Raw genomic sequence first — 15988 nt, 5'->3', positions numbered from 1 at the left:
CACTTCCTCAAATAAGGTTGCCTTCAAGCGCTGTCGGGAATATCACCATCATGGTAAGAGCTCACATGAACGACCCATTCTGCAACTACAGCCTAAAGTAGCTCTGTGCTAGTTGATTAAAAAAATGAAACAGCAGCCACCAAAACATTACATTACATTACATTATGCCATTTAGCAGACGCAGCACTGCTACTACTACTTTCGTTACAGGATCCACTTTGTTATTTACTTTCGACTAAAAGCATTTGAATTTGCAGCAAGTATAATGTACGGCATTTAAAATTCGCAAGTAGGAGCTTACAAGGAGACCCTGAAGGCAGCATGAGGAGAAAAAAAAGTGTCAATTGTCATCCTGGTCGCCACAAGGAATGAAGTAAATTACAATAAAGTGAAAAGACTACAGCACAGTTCTGAATAGACAACGTAATACGTTTAAAAATGAAAGCTGCTACGAGGAGCTGCTATAAGGAGGCCCGATCAGCAAAACAATTCATGAATAATTCATGATACAATGAGAAATTCTAGCACGTTCTTTATTTTATGGGAACACCATTAAAAGTTGTAATTTTCCTGTATCCCTTTACAAAAAAATTTAATATTCCAGTGTGTTAAACTTTGTAATTGAATAAATCGAGATTATAATTTTAATTAATACAAATAAAAACGGACACTTTCATGCAATAATTTTTTTATGGGCAATAAAATGTCATGATTTTGATCAGATTTAAGGGCAGGTCAAGCGATTATCTGTCTCAAAGACAGTCATAGTAGGCCTAATTTATACTCTCCAATACAATCTGAGATGTCCAAGAGCATAATAAAACACAAGTACTGAAATTCAGTGTCATTACTTTTTATTACACAAATAACAGTATGACAGAGGCATTTATGACATTTCACAACAAAGCAAAGCAAAGCTAGCAATGTGATCAAATGCTTTCTATTTCAATAATACACAGATAAAGTACAAACAGTTCAGGCATTTGGTTTTCGTTTTCACAGAAATAAAACTTAGATGTGCTCATGTTATATAATAGAGGTGTGTCATATCTAAATGCTTGATTAAATGGACTTTGACCAACTGAAACCGAAAAAAATCATGGTGAAGTGACAACAGATGCAGGCGGTGACTGGTTGGAAACATTCTATCATGTGTGTGGGGCGGAGCCCAAAATGGATTGTGGCTGGGTGAAGAGCTAACATGCTTTATGAACCTGAATCCAATGGTGAGGCAATTTACTGAAGGTATTACAAAGTCACTCGAGTTGCTGAAAAATATAGTATCCCTAGGTAAGGCGCATCCCATCCAATTGCAATATTATGGGTTTGAATCTAGCTAATGATCTTTGTCACATCTCTCACTCCCCACTTGGTGTACTATCCAACTGATCATTAAATATATAAATGAATAAAAAAAACTTCCTTGCCCAACAGTATATCTATAACAGTATACCTAAGGCCACGTAACATTGGGGACTGCTACAGGCAACCATCTCAACGGCGCTCTGTCACATGGGCATTGCTTCTCCTGCCCAATCAAATTTTCCCTGCACCTGACAGGCCCTCCGCCATTGCTCACAACATCTGGAATGGAATACACACCTACAGACCCGTCCTCAAAACCCACAAATACACACAGCTGCTCACACACAACCAGAGTCAAGGGATTCTTACGCAGACACACCCTCCCTACTCTTCCGCCATCTGCGAGTCGTACCACTGTGAGGACGGGCTTGGCATGCAGGTCGCAGACACAGCCGTTCCCCGAGGCAGTGGGGCGGGATATGTAGACGGCATAACATCCGGTTTTGTCCAAGCAGGCTTTAAAAACAGGATCCTCGGCCTTGAGCGAGCACAGTCTGGCCTGAGACAGGTCCAGGAAGGTGATGACATCATTATCAGTGGAAAGGAGTGCGTAGCTCCCGTCGGAGGATGTTTGGAAGACTTGTGGCTGGCAGTGGAAAGTAGAGGGGAGCTGAAAGTGCCGGCACACCGTCTCCTCTGCTACTTTCCACGTGTAAACTGCCCCTGAGGCAGCCATCACCACCACAAAGTCTGGGTGCTCTGGCAGCGTGTGGAAAGCCACAACCTGCTCAGACCATGCCGAGCAGGAGAAGCGCTTGCTGATAGAGCCCGACCACAGACTGGCGGCCAGCAGGTCTCCATGACGACAGCCAAAAAGGAAGGTGCTCTCAGGCGACACCTGGGCGTCAGCTAAGTAAAGGTGTATCTGGCACACAACACCCCCATTTGCTAGCTTCCAAACCCGAGAGAGCCCTCTTTCCGCCAGACTCACCCCGAAGTTACTATTTGGGGTGACCAGGATGTCTGTAGCTCTGCTGCCGCTGATACGGAGAGTATTCTGCCCTGTTTCTGTCTGCCAAATGTAGATTTCCCCCGCTGAGAGTGTCACAAGATGGCTGTTGTCTGGAGAGAGCTGCAGTTTTTCCACAGGGCCATCATGCAGGAAGTTCGCATCTGGAATTCCTGCTTGTAAGCTCCATCTCCACACCGCCTCTGACCCATCAGTCGTGTAGAACCGATTCCCCGTTAGTTCAACCACCACCTCCATCACTCCGGACCCCATTTTTGGAGTTGTACCTGCTGCGTATATCATCTCAGAGTCCCACACTGACAGGCAGCCATTATGAGAGACAGATATAACATTTGTGGCCATTTTGAGGAGTGTGAGGGGCTGTGTGTTGGCGCCTGTGTCTAAGGAGAGCACACACTCCCCAGTGCTGATCCTCCACACCATGACAAGGGGACAGGTGTCTAACAAAGCCAGGAAGAGGTGGCCATCCTGGGCTAACACAGCTTGGGTGAAGGCTCTCCCCTGCGGAGCCAAGAACTGGTCCCACAGCTCCCATTCACATGCATCCCACAGTGCAATCTGGTGAGCTTCACACACCAATAAGGTGTCAATTTCATCTGAGTAATCAGTGTTGAGGATCTTAGTAGTATTGCTCCCACTAAAGCACTCTTTTACCAGACTGGGTGGTTGTGTTTTGGCTGCCACATTCCATAAAGTTATGTTCCCTGTGATGTCAACGCACGCCATTTCCCACTTATCTTCACAGAGGATTATTGATATAATAGCATTATGATTTGGGTTTGAACAGGCACCAAGGAGACTGCTGGTGTTGATGTCAAATATGGACACTGTGCCTTCCTCCTGTCCACAGTACATGTAACAGCCATTAGCGGAGCAAACCAAACACGTCACAGTGCTCTGACACTGGAAATGAGTCAAGGGCTCATCGGAGACATCAAACACACTCACAAAGCTCTCACCTTTCCACCACACACACAACGTTTTCTGACACGCCACAAACCCCTCAATTTTGTTCAGTGTGTGTTGGTTTGACTCTGGCTCAAACTCTGTTTTCAAAGGGTCCTTAACTTCCAGAAACATTTCTGGGCCAGTCACATCCCACAAGAAGAGCTTGTTGCAGTGTGTAGAAAGCAGGACGAATCGTCCGCTACTCTTCACTCCAACAAACTTGAGTTTGCTTTGTTCACGGCTCAGTGATAGTTCAACTACATCACACCGGGGGGCTTTCCATATCCATGCAGAACCATCACTCTTAATCTCCACTACAGTCCCGCACTCTGTCCCGGCTGCTTCGGTGACAAAAATCTCCCTGGTTGTGGCATCACTAAGTAAACACTGAATGGGGGAAACAGTGGAGGGAGCAGGACAAAGCTCCACTCCTATCCCACTGCCTCTCTTCCTCCTGTCCTGTCCGACCTCTCTGACGTAGCCCTCGAGTTCAGCGTAGACCCCCAGATACGGGAGAAGCCTCGTCTCCATCACCATGGGCAGCTCCAGGGGCGAGCTCCGGAGCAAGCAGGCAGAGGACTTCAGTATGCTGGCCAGGAGTGCTCTTTCCCTGGATAAAGGGAGCCAGGGCGACCCCTCCTCCCCCTCCAACATGGCTACCAGGTCCACCAGGAGACCGGCCCGAACCATAGCCTGGTGGAACCCCAGCGACATCAACAACTCACGCTCCAACTCCTTCCACCTGCCACTCTCTCGCAAGTGATGAGGCAATTCTATAATCTTCCTTAAGTTCACACGACCAACCTCTTTGGAAGAGGAAGACGAGGGTTCAGAAGACTCGAAGACAAAAGGCTGTCCCGGTGGCTGCCTGTCTATATATATTTTCATTGGGGCGGTGGCAGAGACAGTTGCGTTCGCCTCATTGGATGCTGATTCCTGGTTAATGGGCAATGGTTTAGCTCTTCCACAGGCCCATCGGCCACTGAAATAGTCAGCCACCTCTGAATGAATCTCCCTCCGCACCTCACAAGCACCTAAATACCTCCTACCCACCACCAGCCCAAAATGCCTGCTCACCCAGAACAGCACCTGTGTCCCTGCAACCGTCCTCCTGATAAGAAATCCCCTCAAATCCAGCAGAAGTCTCTCCACATCCACTTGCGGGACCCTCATCTTGGAGGGGGGGTTCTCGCCCTGCCGAACGTGCTCAGCCAGCACCTTGTCGTCGCTGGACAGCAGATCTGTGAGCTCTGCCTCCGTGAGCCCGGTCCTGGAGAGGGTCAGGTAGGATAGGGCGCAACCCACCAGAGAGGAACCGTGTTTCTGCTCCAGGTGATCCAGCAGGGCGGAAATGGATGAATGGACGCCATCAGGGAGAGACGATTCAGTCACCTCTGAATCTGATGAGAAGAAGGAAGGGAAAAAGAATGAGAAGAGGAGGTGGGAGGGTTTAAAGAATGATTAAGATAAAGTATGATTCTACTGTTTGCATGGGATAGTTATTTGGTCTTTGGCCTTGATCTGAAATACACTATCAGTCAAAAGTTTGGACACACCTGATTGAATGTACTATGTTTTTCATTATCTTAAAGCCATTTTGATCTAAAGGGTAATGCTTAAATGCTTGAAATTTGTTTCTTAGACAAATGTAAATAGTGAAGTTGATGCCTATGTGTGAATTTCTTTCCAAAGCCTTTGCCTTTCCATCAAGGCAAAGAGCGGCTACTTTAAAGAATCTAAAATTATAAGTTAGTTTTGATTTGTTTAACACTTTTTTGGTCACTGCATAATTCCATTTGTTGATGATGATGTCTTTACTATTATCACTAAAATGTAGAAAATAGTAAAAATACAGACAAATGTGGTGTGTCCAAACTTTTGACTGGTAGTGTACATGATTTGGTTCTCTTTAGACAAAATGGTAAATGTAATATAACCATCTTATGTGTCTGTCTGTCTGTTTATATTGTAGCTTATACCAGAGCTCCAGAGCGAGGTGTGCACATGCAGGAGGCGAGCGTAGAGAGTCAGAGAGCATGAGGTCAGAGCCTGGTTCACCAGCGCCTGTTGTCCTGATGTCACTCTCCTCCCTGAGCCGCTTAGCAGGGATGCCAACATCTTCACACACTGTTTTCTGTCTGCCAAACTCAGCTGCACACACATATACCCGCTCCTATCCACACACACACACCCTTTCCTCTCCTCCAGGCCTGATTCCTTCGGCACATGCTCTGTCTTCTCCACACATACACTGCCATCTGATTTACAGGGAGGTGCATTGCATTGTGGGTAGCGTAGTTTGATGGCTTCTAGGGCATGTGTTCGGTTGGAGGAGAGTGCGAGGATGAGCTTGACTTTGGGAGGGAGGGGAGAGGGGAGGCACTGGATGATTTGGGGTACATAGTTGTTTTCGATCTGATCTAGGCCATCCAGGATTAGAACTAAGGGCTGTTTGGGAGACGGGAGGAGGGAGAGGAGGGAGGAGAGATGGTCTTTAAGCTGAGACAGACTGAGGCCAGGTTTTAAACAGTGGTCTATGTTAGGGTTAGAGTTAGGTTTAGGGTTAGGTTTAGGACCTGGATCTAGAACAGGAATGAGGTTAGGATCGTGGCCTGCAGGATATAGGTTGGGCACAGCACTAGAAACATGCTCTCCGGTGCTGGGTTCATGGTTAGGAGGATCCAGGTTAGATGCAGGGCGAGGGGAAAGGTCAATGTTGGAATAGTAGTCTCTGGTGCTAGAGATATGGCTAGGATCTACGTTGAGGGTGAGGTAGGAGTTCGGGTTCGGTTCCAGCTTAGGACAAAGGTCAGATGGGTGTCTGTAGCTGTGAGCTATTTGATAACTCAGGCTGGACAGCAGGTGCTTCGGGGAGGGGTTGATTGACAGGTTGGAAAAATAAGGAATCACCACAGGATCTCTGTCCGCTAGCCATGACTTCATCTGTGGAGAAGAGAAGAGAGAGACACAGAGAGACAGGGAAATAAAATGAAAACACTGAATTACCTCAAACATTTTGGAATGATGATTCAATTAGTTAATTCAATATTTTAATGCAGTACTGAAGTTAAACAGCTAGAGAGATAGAGAAAGAGAGCCTTGTTGAATAAACAGCTCCACATGAAAAGGCCATGTAAATTTGATAGGACTGATAGAAACTGATGAGTTTCACAATTAACATCACAATCCGTCTACCTGTCGAGTGCAGTGTGCCAGCAGCACTGTCTTCCCTGTGCACGCCCCCCCTGTCACCACTAGTGGGCACTGTGTGTCTCTCTGCTCCACATAGGCCCTGACCTACAACCAAAAAAAAGAGGACTCTAATGATAATATCACATGGCGGAAATGTCACTGGGATTCATCAGAATTCAACAACACACAATCTGTGTGGTTTATCCCTGTTTAGAAAGCCATGAGAAGATCACACCTGAACCACAAACAGTTAAAAATCAGATCTTTTGTTTTAGATTTTTTTGGCCTGAATCAGAAGAAAGAACATCCAAAGAAAGATTTTCTGACCTCCTCCTCCTCTGGCCGAACGATGTCATAAAAACGAGACAGGACAGCGCACAGCTCCTCCTGCTCGGCCCGCTCCCTGGCCAAAGCATCATCAAGGCGAGACACTTGACCGGTAGATAACGGCTCTGAGGGTTCCAACATGATCGGGCTGTCAATCAGCCCCAGGAGGTCAGAATACGCCTGCTGGCAGAGTGACTCGGCGTAGCCCCGCCTCCTGGCTGTCGTGTAACCGTGGCGACGGTCACATTCTGTGGTGGTGGTGTAGACTAGAAGCTGGCGGGAAGTGATGAAGCCAGGGAGGAAGTTGTCACACAGCTGGGACAATAAGTGTCCATCAGTGGGCTTCATCATTACAGGGTCCTGGTCAGGAGTAGCACACTGAAAATGTAGGACAGGGGAGAGGAAATCATTTAATATATTTTACTTTTTTTTTCTCATTTTCTGCGGCACTTTTTGCTGCAATCTGCATCTGGAATCCATGGAATATGTATTTCTATTCTATTTAAAGTGAACAATGACTCATATAAAATGTAAAATTCATGGTTTTGACTGGAGATTCATGTCTTCACCAAGTTCACCAATGGCCTTATGCATGATCAGGGAATGGAAGGTACATAGGTATAGGTTATAATATGAGTCCTAATTCTCATGAACAAATGATGGACAACTTTTACCTCCGGCTGTGGATGCTGCTGCGGCGGTTGTGAGTTCATCTGTTCCTTCTCCTCTCTCTGGCCTTTTGCGTTGATGATCTTGTGAACATAGACCAGGCAGCGTCTGATGATGTCATTACGTGGACGGTTCTCCAGAGCGAATCGCAGATCTGCATCGAGGGCTGGAGAGGAATAGTAAGGCACACGTTCAGTTGTACTTCTGCATAGAGTATGTGCACATGTACACACACACACACACACACACACTCACACACACTATGGCTCACCTGATCTGTAGTAGCTGTGGGCTCTCTCTGGGGTCATAAAACCTTCCCGGACACACAGACTCACAGCGGTCTGAAACACCTTCCTCAACTCTTCTTCTTTGTCCTGCATCTTGCTCTCCTCTTCCTCCTTCACCTCTACCTGCTGAAGTAGAAAAATCAGTCAAATATTTAGATAACTGCGCCACAATGAAATAAGAGGGGTGATTCATATTCAGAAAATGAACATATATAAATTTTTAGGGCAAATAATGTGTAAAATATCAACACTTACAATATGGAAATACGGGGTTAATTGATATGGAAAGAAAAACTCATAGAAAGCTTTATTCATATAGAACATTTTATTTCAAGCCCAAGCTTTCACTCTCTTCCTCATTTCTATTCATAAATATTTATTCTCATCATTTCACTGAATAACAGTAGGCTATTGCATATATATGTCAAAAATCTGATGACTTCCTACTCACATTAAATTACCTGCTATATTCAGGGCTAGATTTAAACGTACTCCCAGCTTATGAAATGTCTTTCCCTCAATGACAGAATCTTGAATGGTGATTTCAAATTCAGCGAATGAACAAATCAGTCAGTCTAGCACCTGATTGTAAGGTTCAGTGTGATCACCTGGGGGCAGCTGGTGTGTGTTTGCAGGCAGAAGGAGGGAGGCAGGGTGTTCTCGTCCCTCAGGTAAGCCCTCTCCAGCAGCCGGGTGCTGACCCCGGCCCGCTGGCTCTCCTGCAGCAGCAGCTGGTACTCCGACACCTCCACCTGGCCCGGCAGGCCGGCCGTGCCGTACTGATGGCCTACCAGAGCCTGCAGCACCACCGTGTGGACACAGGAGGAACGGCAGTACCGGATGTGTCATAGGTGTTCAGAAATTCATATACCTTGGGAGCTTACAGTTTGGAGACAGTTTTGGAGCTTACAGTTTGGATTTTTCAGCAACTAAAACAAAAAAAAGCCTTGTTTTAGCTTGATCACAATGCCTTTTTGACTTTATCCTGTGGATTTTCTTTTGGTTTAATAAGCCCAAGAGGTCAGAGAATTTTTCTCAACCCTCTGAGGAGAATGTAATCCTTCAACTGAAGTGAAAATCACCAAAATTGGAGTTACATGGTTTTGGAGAGGTTACAGGACAACAGTGCTATGTTTTTTTACTTTGCATGAGTATACAACTTTGCTTTAGTATACAACTTGATCAGGTATATTGGATGGGTCAGTTGGGCAAAGTTGCGGGATGTAACACAATAGGTCGTACTGGCCCTAATTTAATATCAGCCAATTGTAGTCTTGTATATAGAACACCCTATCCACATATGACATTATGATTTAATTGAATATTTGTAACCACTAGGAGAGGCTCAGTGAAGCCCCTCTGTGCCCCTGCTGCTCCAGAGGCAGACTGTACTATAGTCATGATTACATTCATCATGATTATTTATTTACCAGTAAGAAGGGTCCAGCGGAGCTCTCTCTGCATTCTTCTATCAGCTGCTGTCTGGTCTTTTGGTCCGGCCACCGACTGGGATCACTGGATTCATATGGGTCTATCAACTATGAACACACACACACACACACACACGCACACTTAAACACACATATCACATAATGGTTGAAAACAATGCAGAGCAGAGATGATTGATGATTCAAGTGAAAAGCACACAGAGAGGTGTAATAACAATTGGCCCAGTGGCGGCTCACTAACGTATCAAGTTCTCCCATTGTACTAACGACGTGTGGTGCTGAATAGAGATGGCTGATGGGACACAGGGATGGTTGAATTGCCTCGAGGTGATATAGTACACACACACACACACACACACACAGACACGCTCACAGAGAGTCACTTAACAGCTGCTCATCTTTTTATCTTTGCTCTTTGTTTTTGAAATTTAATTAGGCAAGGTTGCCTAGAAGTGATTGCACTTTTACAGCAATGGCCTGGGGGGAAGTTGTGGGGGATTAGGGGACACACACACACACACACACACACACACACACACACACACACACCCAGAAGCTACTCACTTACATCTTCCACTATTGGCCAGTGAACAACTTTAGTTAGGGGTCTTAGTGACTTGTTCAAGGGCACAGGAGCACCGCAATTTACCTTGGGCAAAAAAGCCTCTATGAATCAGTCTGTATGCTTTAATGCTTTAATAGAGATTAATGTAAAGATCCGCTTTTTTTTTCAGACGTTTTATGAACAAAAGATGTACAAAAGTGAATTTGAGTTTCCCCTTAAATTTCCTCTCTTAATTCTCCTCTTAAATAGCTGCTTATATTGAGTGGAATATTCAAACCCAAGATGCCATTTTTTTATGGCTGCACCATTACAACAAATGAAAAAAATCTATATATTTGTGCACCATTTTATACACATGACCCTGTAATTCAGCATGACATATTTGGTATCTGTGGAAACCTTGTGGATCTTGACTAGAATTTAAAATAAAGTTCTGTGGGTTTGAAAAAAGCTTGGCCGTGAAACGTGTTTGGAACGATGGTCCTGCATGAGGAACCTTAAGTGGTTTTAAAAAGCAGCAGACGTTTCAGTCCTTAGACGATCATCACTGCTACTGACAAGAATATTCTCCAAGAGCAAATATAGGTTAGGAGACAAAGAAAGGTGCAACCATATTGTTCAGGGACACACCACTGATGCTTATAGTGCAGGGAGAGAGCAACGTCACACAGATTTGATTTGAACTTCCAATCACAAGTGTACTTCTCTGACCTCACCATTACCTTAATGATAGAATAACAACCTTCCTCCTCTACCTTTCCTTTCCAGTGGAACTTAACTAAACATTACTCCACTGTGACAGCCATTAACAGCAGTTAGGACAATAGTTATGTTGTTTTTCATACAGTGGCATCCAAGCCACTGTCCCTGCACCCTGCATTAATAGTGCAGGTCTCTCCAGGCAATTTGTGTTCATGGTGTAGCAAGTGCAGAAAAGATGTCAAAACTTAAGCAGTGTCTTGTCAGCTGCCTAGCTCTTGCTGCTGGCACACACACACACACACACACACACACACACACACACTTGTACGATGACTACATCTATCACTGACATCGGTCTTCTCCACTGAGAGGTGTCACAAGAGAAAAATCCAAGAATATAGTTTTCTAAAAGTGAAGTGTGTGTGGACTCACCCTGATGTCCAGTCCCAGAGTGTGTCTGCAGTGCTGTCTGAGTCTGGGGAACACACTCTCTCTCAGAGCCCTGCGCTCCACCACAGAGTCTGTAGGGCACACACACACACACACACACACACACACACACACACACACACACACACACACACACACAGACACACACGTCATACCTCTATTCCACGAAGCACTGAGAGCTCACAAAACACTACCAAAGAGCACACAAACAGACATACATTACTTACTTTTTACATTTTGGGAATTTAGCTGATACTTTTTATAAATATTCTGATGAATGATGTACCTACCCTCTGGGTTGGAGCACAGATAGAGTTTCACACAGGAAGAGCTGCAGCTGGAATCCGACGGAGACCGGTCCATTTGTCCCCCTCTGCAGTGCAAGCCTAATTAATAAATATGGTTGAAAAAATCATTTAAAAACAGGTTTGATATGGAGGTATTAAAGACCCCAAATCAGAAGTTCACAGCTGTGCCTTTTGGCTTGTTTTTTGAAGCTAAATACATATTACATTGCAGTTAAGACTAAAGCAAAAAGGTCAGCCTTGGTCCAGTGTACCAATACTAAAACTCAAGTCAAAATCTTTTCCAAATATGCCAAAATACAACAGTTAAATGCTTTAGATCAATGGAGTCAATGGAGAGTTGACTGCCTTTCCTCTGTGCTGCTTTCCCTCCTTTCCTCCCTGTTGCAGTCAGGAAATTCTGGCCTCGGGTGTTTATTATATGTGTTATCATGATCACACCCACTTCTCAGTGACTGGAACATCTACACAACACACACACACACACACACACACACACACACACAGTCAATTAGACTAATACTCAAGTGTGTACATACACAAACATAATATATGGATACAGGCAAACACACATAATTAGATATTAGATATAAGAAGGCAGAGCAATACACACACCAGTGCAGATACACACGCACACACACACACACACAATGAACAAAAACCCAGAACATAACAGGCAAATAACTTTTCCATATTTTTTATTAATTAACATTTGTACACAATAAATACAAACTTTGTTTTTTACAGCCAATATTAATATGCAGAAATAATTTTGCACCTGTTCTCATTATTGTCACCATGGCAACAGTCTGTGAAGAGAGAGAAGGCCAGTTGTTCCACCGCATCTTTTATAATAGCAGCTGTGCAACTTCTCCAAACCAAAGGATGAAAAATATAGAATTATATAATATATAAAAAAAACAAAAACAAGCTCAAACCAAACAGTAAAACACTGAACTGGACCAAAGGGACTGTTAAAAAGGGGAAGTGATCGAGTTGTAAGTGGCAAGAGAGAGTGTAACTAACCGGCAACAAAAGTCATAAAACTTATATTTGATAGATGGATTGATTGAGCGTTGGCTTCTTTGTGATGGGAAGTACTGCAGGACAGTGCTGTAAACCATAAACTTCAAAACAAGTTTGAAAACCATTGTAAATAAGATCTCAGTGAGATCAAGGAGAGGCTGCTGTTCAAGTTGCCTAGACCGCACTGTCAAAAGTCATGCTAGTTCCTATAACAGAACAGAGGAGCAGAAATTTGGATCCACTTTTTAACCAATTCCAGCATGCTTAATTGTGTTTGTTGTGGTTGTTACACAAAACATTATGTTGCATACACAATATATCACATGAGATTAACTTAAAAAGCTGATGCAAACAACTGCTTCTTTTTATTTTTTAGATTTTGCTAGCATCACTTTTCTCAGTCTGACACCAGTCAGCTTCCCTCGCCAAGAGGCCGGAGGGAAACACATACATTTGATCCCAGATCAGGACTTCGGAGGGCAACTCGTATCTCTGCCATCAAGAAGACTAGTGTGCACAGGTGAGGGCAGACCAAACGAGTCAAACCCAGATCTGACCATGTATCCTCCTCTCTCCTGTAACAATCACTCTGACACACGCAAACAGCCAGGCCAAAATCCACATTCTCTCCATGTCTTCATTCAAACATCCTTTACTGGATTCAGATTTTTTTTTTGTCTTTATAAGTTAAGGAAAACATCAAGTTACAATGTCCACCTTCATCTCTCCATCTCTTTGGAAGAGCGGAGATTAAAAAAAACAAAAAACAGGTATCAGTCACACTGAAACAAAGAGGATCCACTACAGAATTAGAATGAGTAGAACTACTCTGAACTGGATGAATCAAATTGCCATGATCCAACAGTAAGAGTCCTTTCTATTCATTCTAATACTCAGTGAGGGTAAAGTATCAAGGGGGCATACTGCTACTTTCTGGGGAAGGTAAAAATAAATAAAAGTGCTACGTTGCCCTTTAGGCAAGGTGTTACAAAAGGCTTGAAGGGTTTCTGGGGAAGAATTTATATTTACTTTGAGTAAAAACACAGTTGCATCATTGAATGTCCTTTGCTCGGTCTGTCCATTTAGCATGATGAAAAATGTGACTGGGGATTTTGATACAACTTCAAATTTCTATACACCTCTCATTTTCTTTATTTATTTCACCTGTCATGAATTAAGGTTGAAATGTAAAACACAACGAAACGATAGAGACATGATATTAGATTGGAAATGTCATAGGTTCATTTGTTTGTATAGACGGCGTTTTCTCTGCTGTGTTAATGGTGGAGATGCTTGAAGAGATGCTTGGCAGGGCAAACAGAGAAGAACGAGAACTGCAAATACGATGCTAAATGTCAGCTAAATGAGGGTGCATGTTGTAGATGAACTGATAGAAGATCAATGTGAGAGGAGATGTGATCAGTAGGGATAAAAAGCCCCATCATTTCATTCTGTCATTAATAAAAAACAACAATGATCCTGACCCCACTTTCTTCGTTCAGTTCTTTGTCACCATTTAGAAGATCCAGACAATTTCAGTGCGTTAGAAAGCACTGCCCGCCTCTTTCAGAGCTAAACATTAGTGATACGGACCACAGAATGAGAAGCACAGAGAAGATATAGCAGTGTGTGTGTGTGTGTGTAATAGTATGCATGTGTACATGTTAACCACTGATTCACACAGACCGCCAATGGACAGAACAGACCGTTTGAGAAAAAGAGGGAGAGGAAGGAGAGGAGGGATGGGAAGAGAGGAGGAGAAAGAGCAGAGCAGAGCGCCTGGGGAGGATCCAGCCTCCCCTTCCTCTCTCTCTCTAACTCTCTCGCTCTCTTTCTTTCAGTCTCTCTTCCCCTCTCTCCTTCCGTCTCTCCGCGCCTTCCCGCTGTATTTACAATGCCCTTTCAGTATATGATGAGGATAAAACTTCCACTACATATCAAACAGGTATTCCATTCAGCTGGGTTAGTCTATATGAAACGCTGCGCATAACATTCCTATGACAACAGTAATGTACTGTACTAATACACATTGAATACGTATGATGATAGGACTATATATGGCAAGGAAAGGGCAGGGAGGGGGGGTTGGGGGGGTGTAACCCTGCGCCCGCACACCACCCACTTTCTCCCTCCACTTACTGAACCCTCAACTTCACTCCAAAATATGAGGAGCTTGGCAAGTATTTTTTCTCCACCTATATAGCCTTATAAAGCTTACTTTTCTCTCGCTTCATGATTATTTATTAACAAGTGAGTGAAACACTTTTCTTCTTTCTTGGAAGAAGCGCGATTATCCGCCAGTGCGGTGAGATAATTTGTCTTTAAAAAACTTGCCAAACCCCTCATTACTTTGCAGTGCTCCTCTTCCTTCACACTCCTCCCCTCCCCAAACATTCCTCCTCCTCCTCTTCCTCCTCCTCTTCGTTGTCCTCCAGCTGAATTCCTTCATTCAAGATGGCTGCCAGATGAGGCGAGGTTTTAAGGCAAGAAGGGAAGGGCGGGGAAGGGCAGAGGAGGGTGGTGGTGGTGGTGGGGGGGGGGTGGCTACTGCTGCACTCCTCATTCTTTAGGAGGCTAATACGGAGATTATTTAATTGGATACTCTTGTCTTTATCCCTTCTCCCTCCTCTCTTCCTCAACTTGAGGAGGAGAGAAGATGCGGAGAGGCTGAGGGTTGACGCGGTTATCGGAGCTGAGTTCAGTTCAGACCACTTTATTTAAGCTCAGTTCAGTTCAGAGCAGTTCAGTTCACTTCCCCAGCCTGTAGGGTACGTCTGCCCGTCTGCCATCTGTTTTTTTTCCCCTGTCTCTATAATTGCCTGCCAGCTCGTCTGTCTGTCACACCAGTGTGATCTCCACCTCCTCCGTCTTGTCGCTCTTCTCCTGCTGTCTGCGGGGGTGCTGTTTGGGCGGAGGGGGGGCCGCACGCACCTGCAGGGGTAAAAGAAATTAGGTATCAAAGGCAAGAAAAAGGCAAAGAGAGAAGCAAAAGAAAGAAGACTATTCTAAAGGTAATAACAGCATTATCTTCGTAAGATTTCATATTGTTGCTGCTGGACAAAAACCTTATATCCTTCCTCAAGGAATTTTTACTTTCCAATTGAATCCCATGTATTTTTTAAATTAGAGAATGTGCTTTGAATACGATTCATATTTACAATTCATTCAGATAGATGCAATGTTTCCATTTAAGTAAAAAATGAAAAACACCAAAGTTGGAGTTGAAGGATTTTCCCATAATAGCTCTAATACATAACACTAAAAACAAACCCAGATGGCTGTACTGAATAAGTTGCTCCTTAAAATAAAAAATCTGCTAAACAAAAATGAAGATTGCTCCTCTACCCTCAGATGTAGGTGATCTGTTATCCACCAAATAATCTTGGCAAAACACTACACTGAGAGCAGCACAATTTGTTGAAATGAAGTATTTTCAAATATAATAGTCCAAAATACATAGCTATGAGCAAGATGTTCTTTCTACTGAGAAATATCTGTCCCGAGGTGAAAACTGTTCCCAGAGTACATAATGGTTAAAGATAGATAACCTTACAATGAACAGGTATTTTGTTTGTATCCAAATATAAAATAATACATTTTCACAGAATATATTGTGACACCAAAAGACTGCAGTATGCATCACAGAGCTGAAAAGTCTGTTTTAATCTGACATGGCCAACTGGGTGACAAAAGTCAGATCAATGTGAATGTAATAATTTGTTCTTATCTATTTA

General features: G+C 43.9%; 2 protein-coding genes across 2 annotated transcripts in view; both read right to left on the bottom strand.

Moving 5' to 3' along the window:
• Positions 1 to 1351: 1351 nt before the first annotated feature.
• LOC139915949 (NACHT and WD repeat domain-containing protein 2) lies at positions 1352 to 11354 on the bottom strand. Its single transcript, XM_071904734.2, has 10 exons — positions 11214 to 11354; positions 10906 to 10994; positions 9189 to 9296; positions 8367 to 8555; positions 7743 to 7884; positions 7477 to 7637; positions 6803 to 7180; positions 6479 to 6580; positions 5263 to 6226; positions 1352 to 4683 (listed from the first exon to the last, which is right to left on the bottom strand). Exons 1-10 carry the CDS (start codon positions 11284 to 11286, stop codon positions 1454 to 1456), a joined length of 5436 nt encoding a protein of 1811 aa, XP_071760835.2. The 5' UTR covers positions 11287 to 11354; the 3' UTR covers positions 1352 to 1453.
• Positions 11355 to 11909: 555 nt separating this feature from the next.
• The window catches only part of fchsd2 (FCH and double SH3 domains 2), a 75938-nt gene continuing 71859 nt past the window's right edge, over positions 11910 to 15988 (bottom strand). Inside the window, exon 21 of the mRNA XM_071904742.2 lies at positions 11910 to 15185. Coding sequence (XP_071760843.1) covers positions 15093 to 15185 — 93 coding nt within the window. The 3' untranslated portion in view covers positions 11910 to 15092. The remainder of the gene's footprint in view (positions 15186 to 15988) is intronic.

Source organism: Centroberyx gerrardi, chromosome 6 (assembly GCF_048128805.1).
Source record: "Centroberyx gerrardi isolate f3 chromosome 6, fCenGer3.hap1.cur.20231027, whole genome shotgun sequence".
In the NCBI taxonomy this organism is placed as follows: domain Eukaryota; kingdom Metazoa; phylum Chordata; class Actinopteri; order Beryciformes; family Berycidae; genus Centroberyx; species Centroberyx gerrardi.
Note: the sequence above shows the minus strand (reverse complement) of the source record. Positions and strands in the feature narration are given on the sequence as shown.

Excerpts from the sequence above, each read along its gene's own strand:
- LOC139915949 (XM_071904734.2), bottom strand. The coding sequence starts at position 11,286 with ATGGACCGGTCTCCGTCGGATTCCAGCTGCAGCTCTTCCTGTGTGAAA. Across the intron at positions 9,297-10,905 it reads CTCTGGGACTGGACATCAGG|TTGATAGACCCATATGAATC; the intron begins GTGAGTCCACAC and ends GTGTGTTCATAG. Across the intron at positions 6,581-6,802 it reads TTCGGCCAGAGGAGGAGGAG|GTCAGGGCCTATGTGGAGCA; the intron begins GTCAGAAAATCT and ends TTTTGGTTGTAG.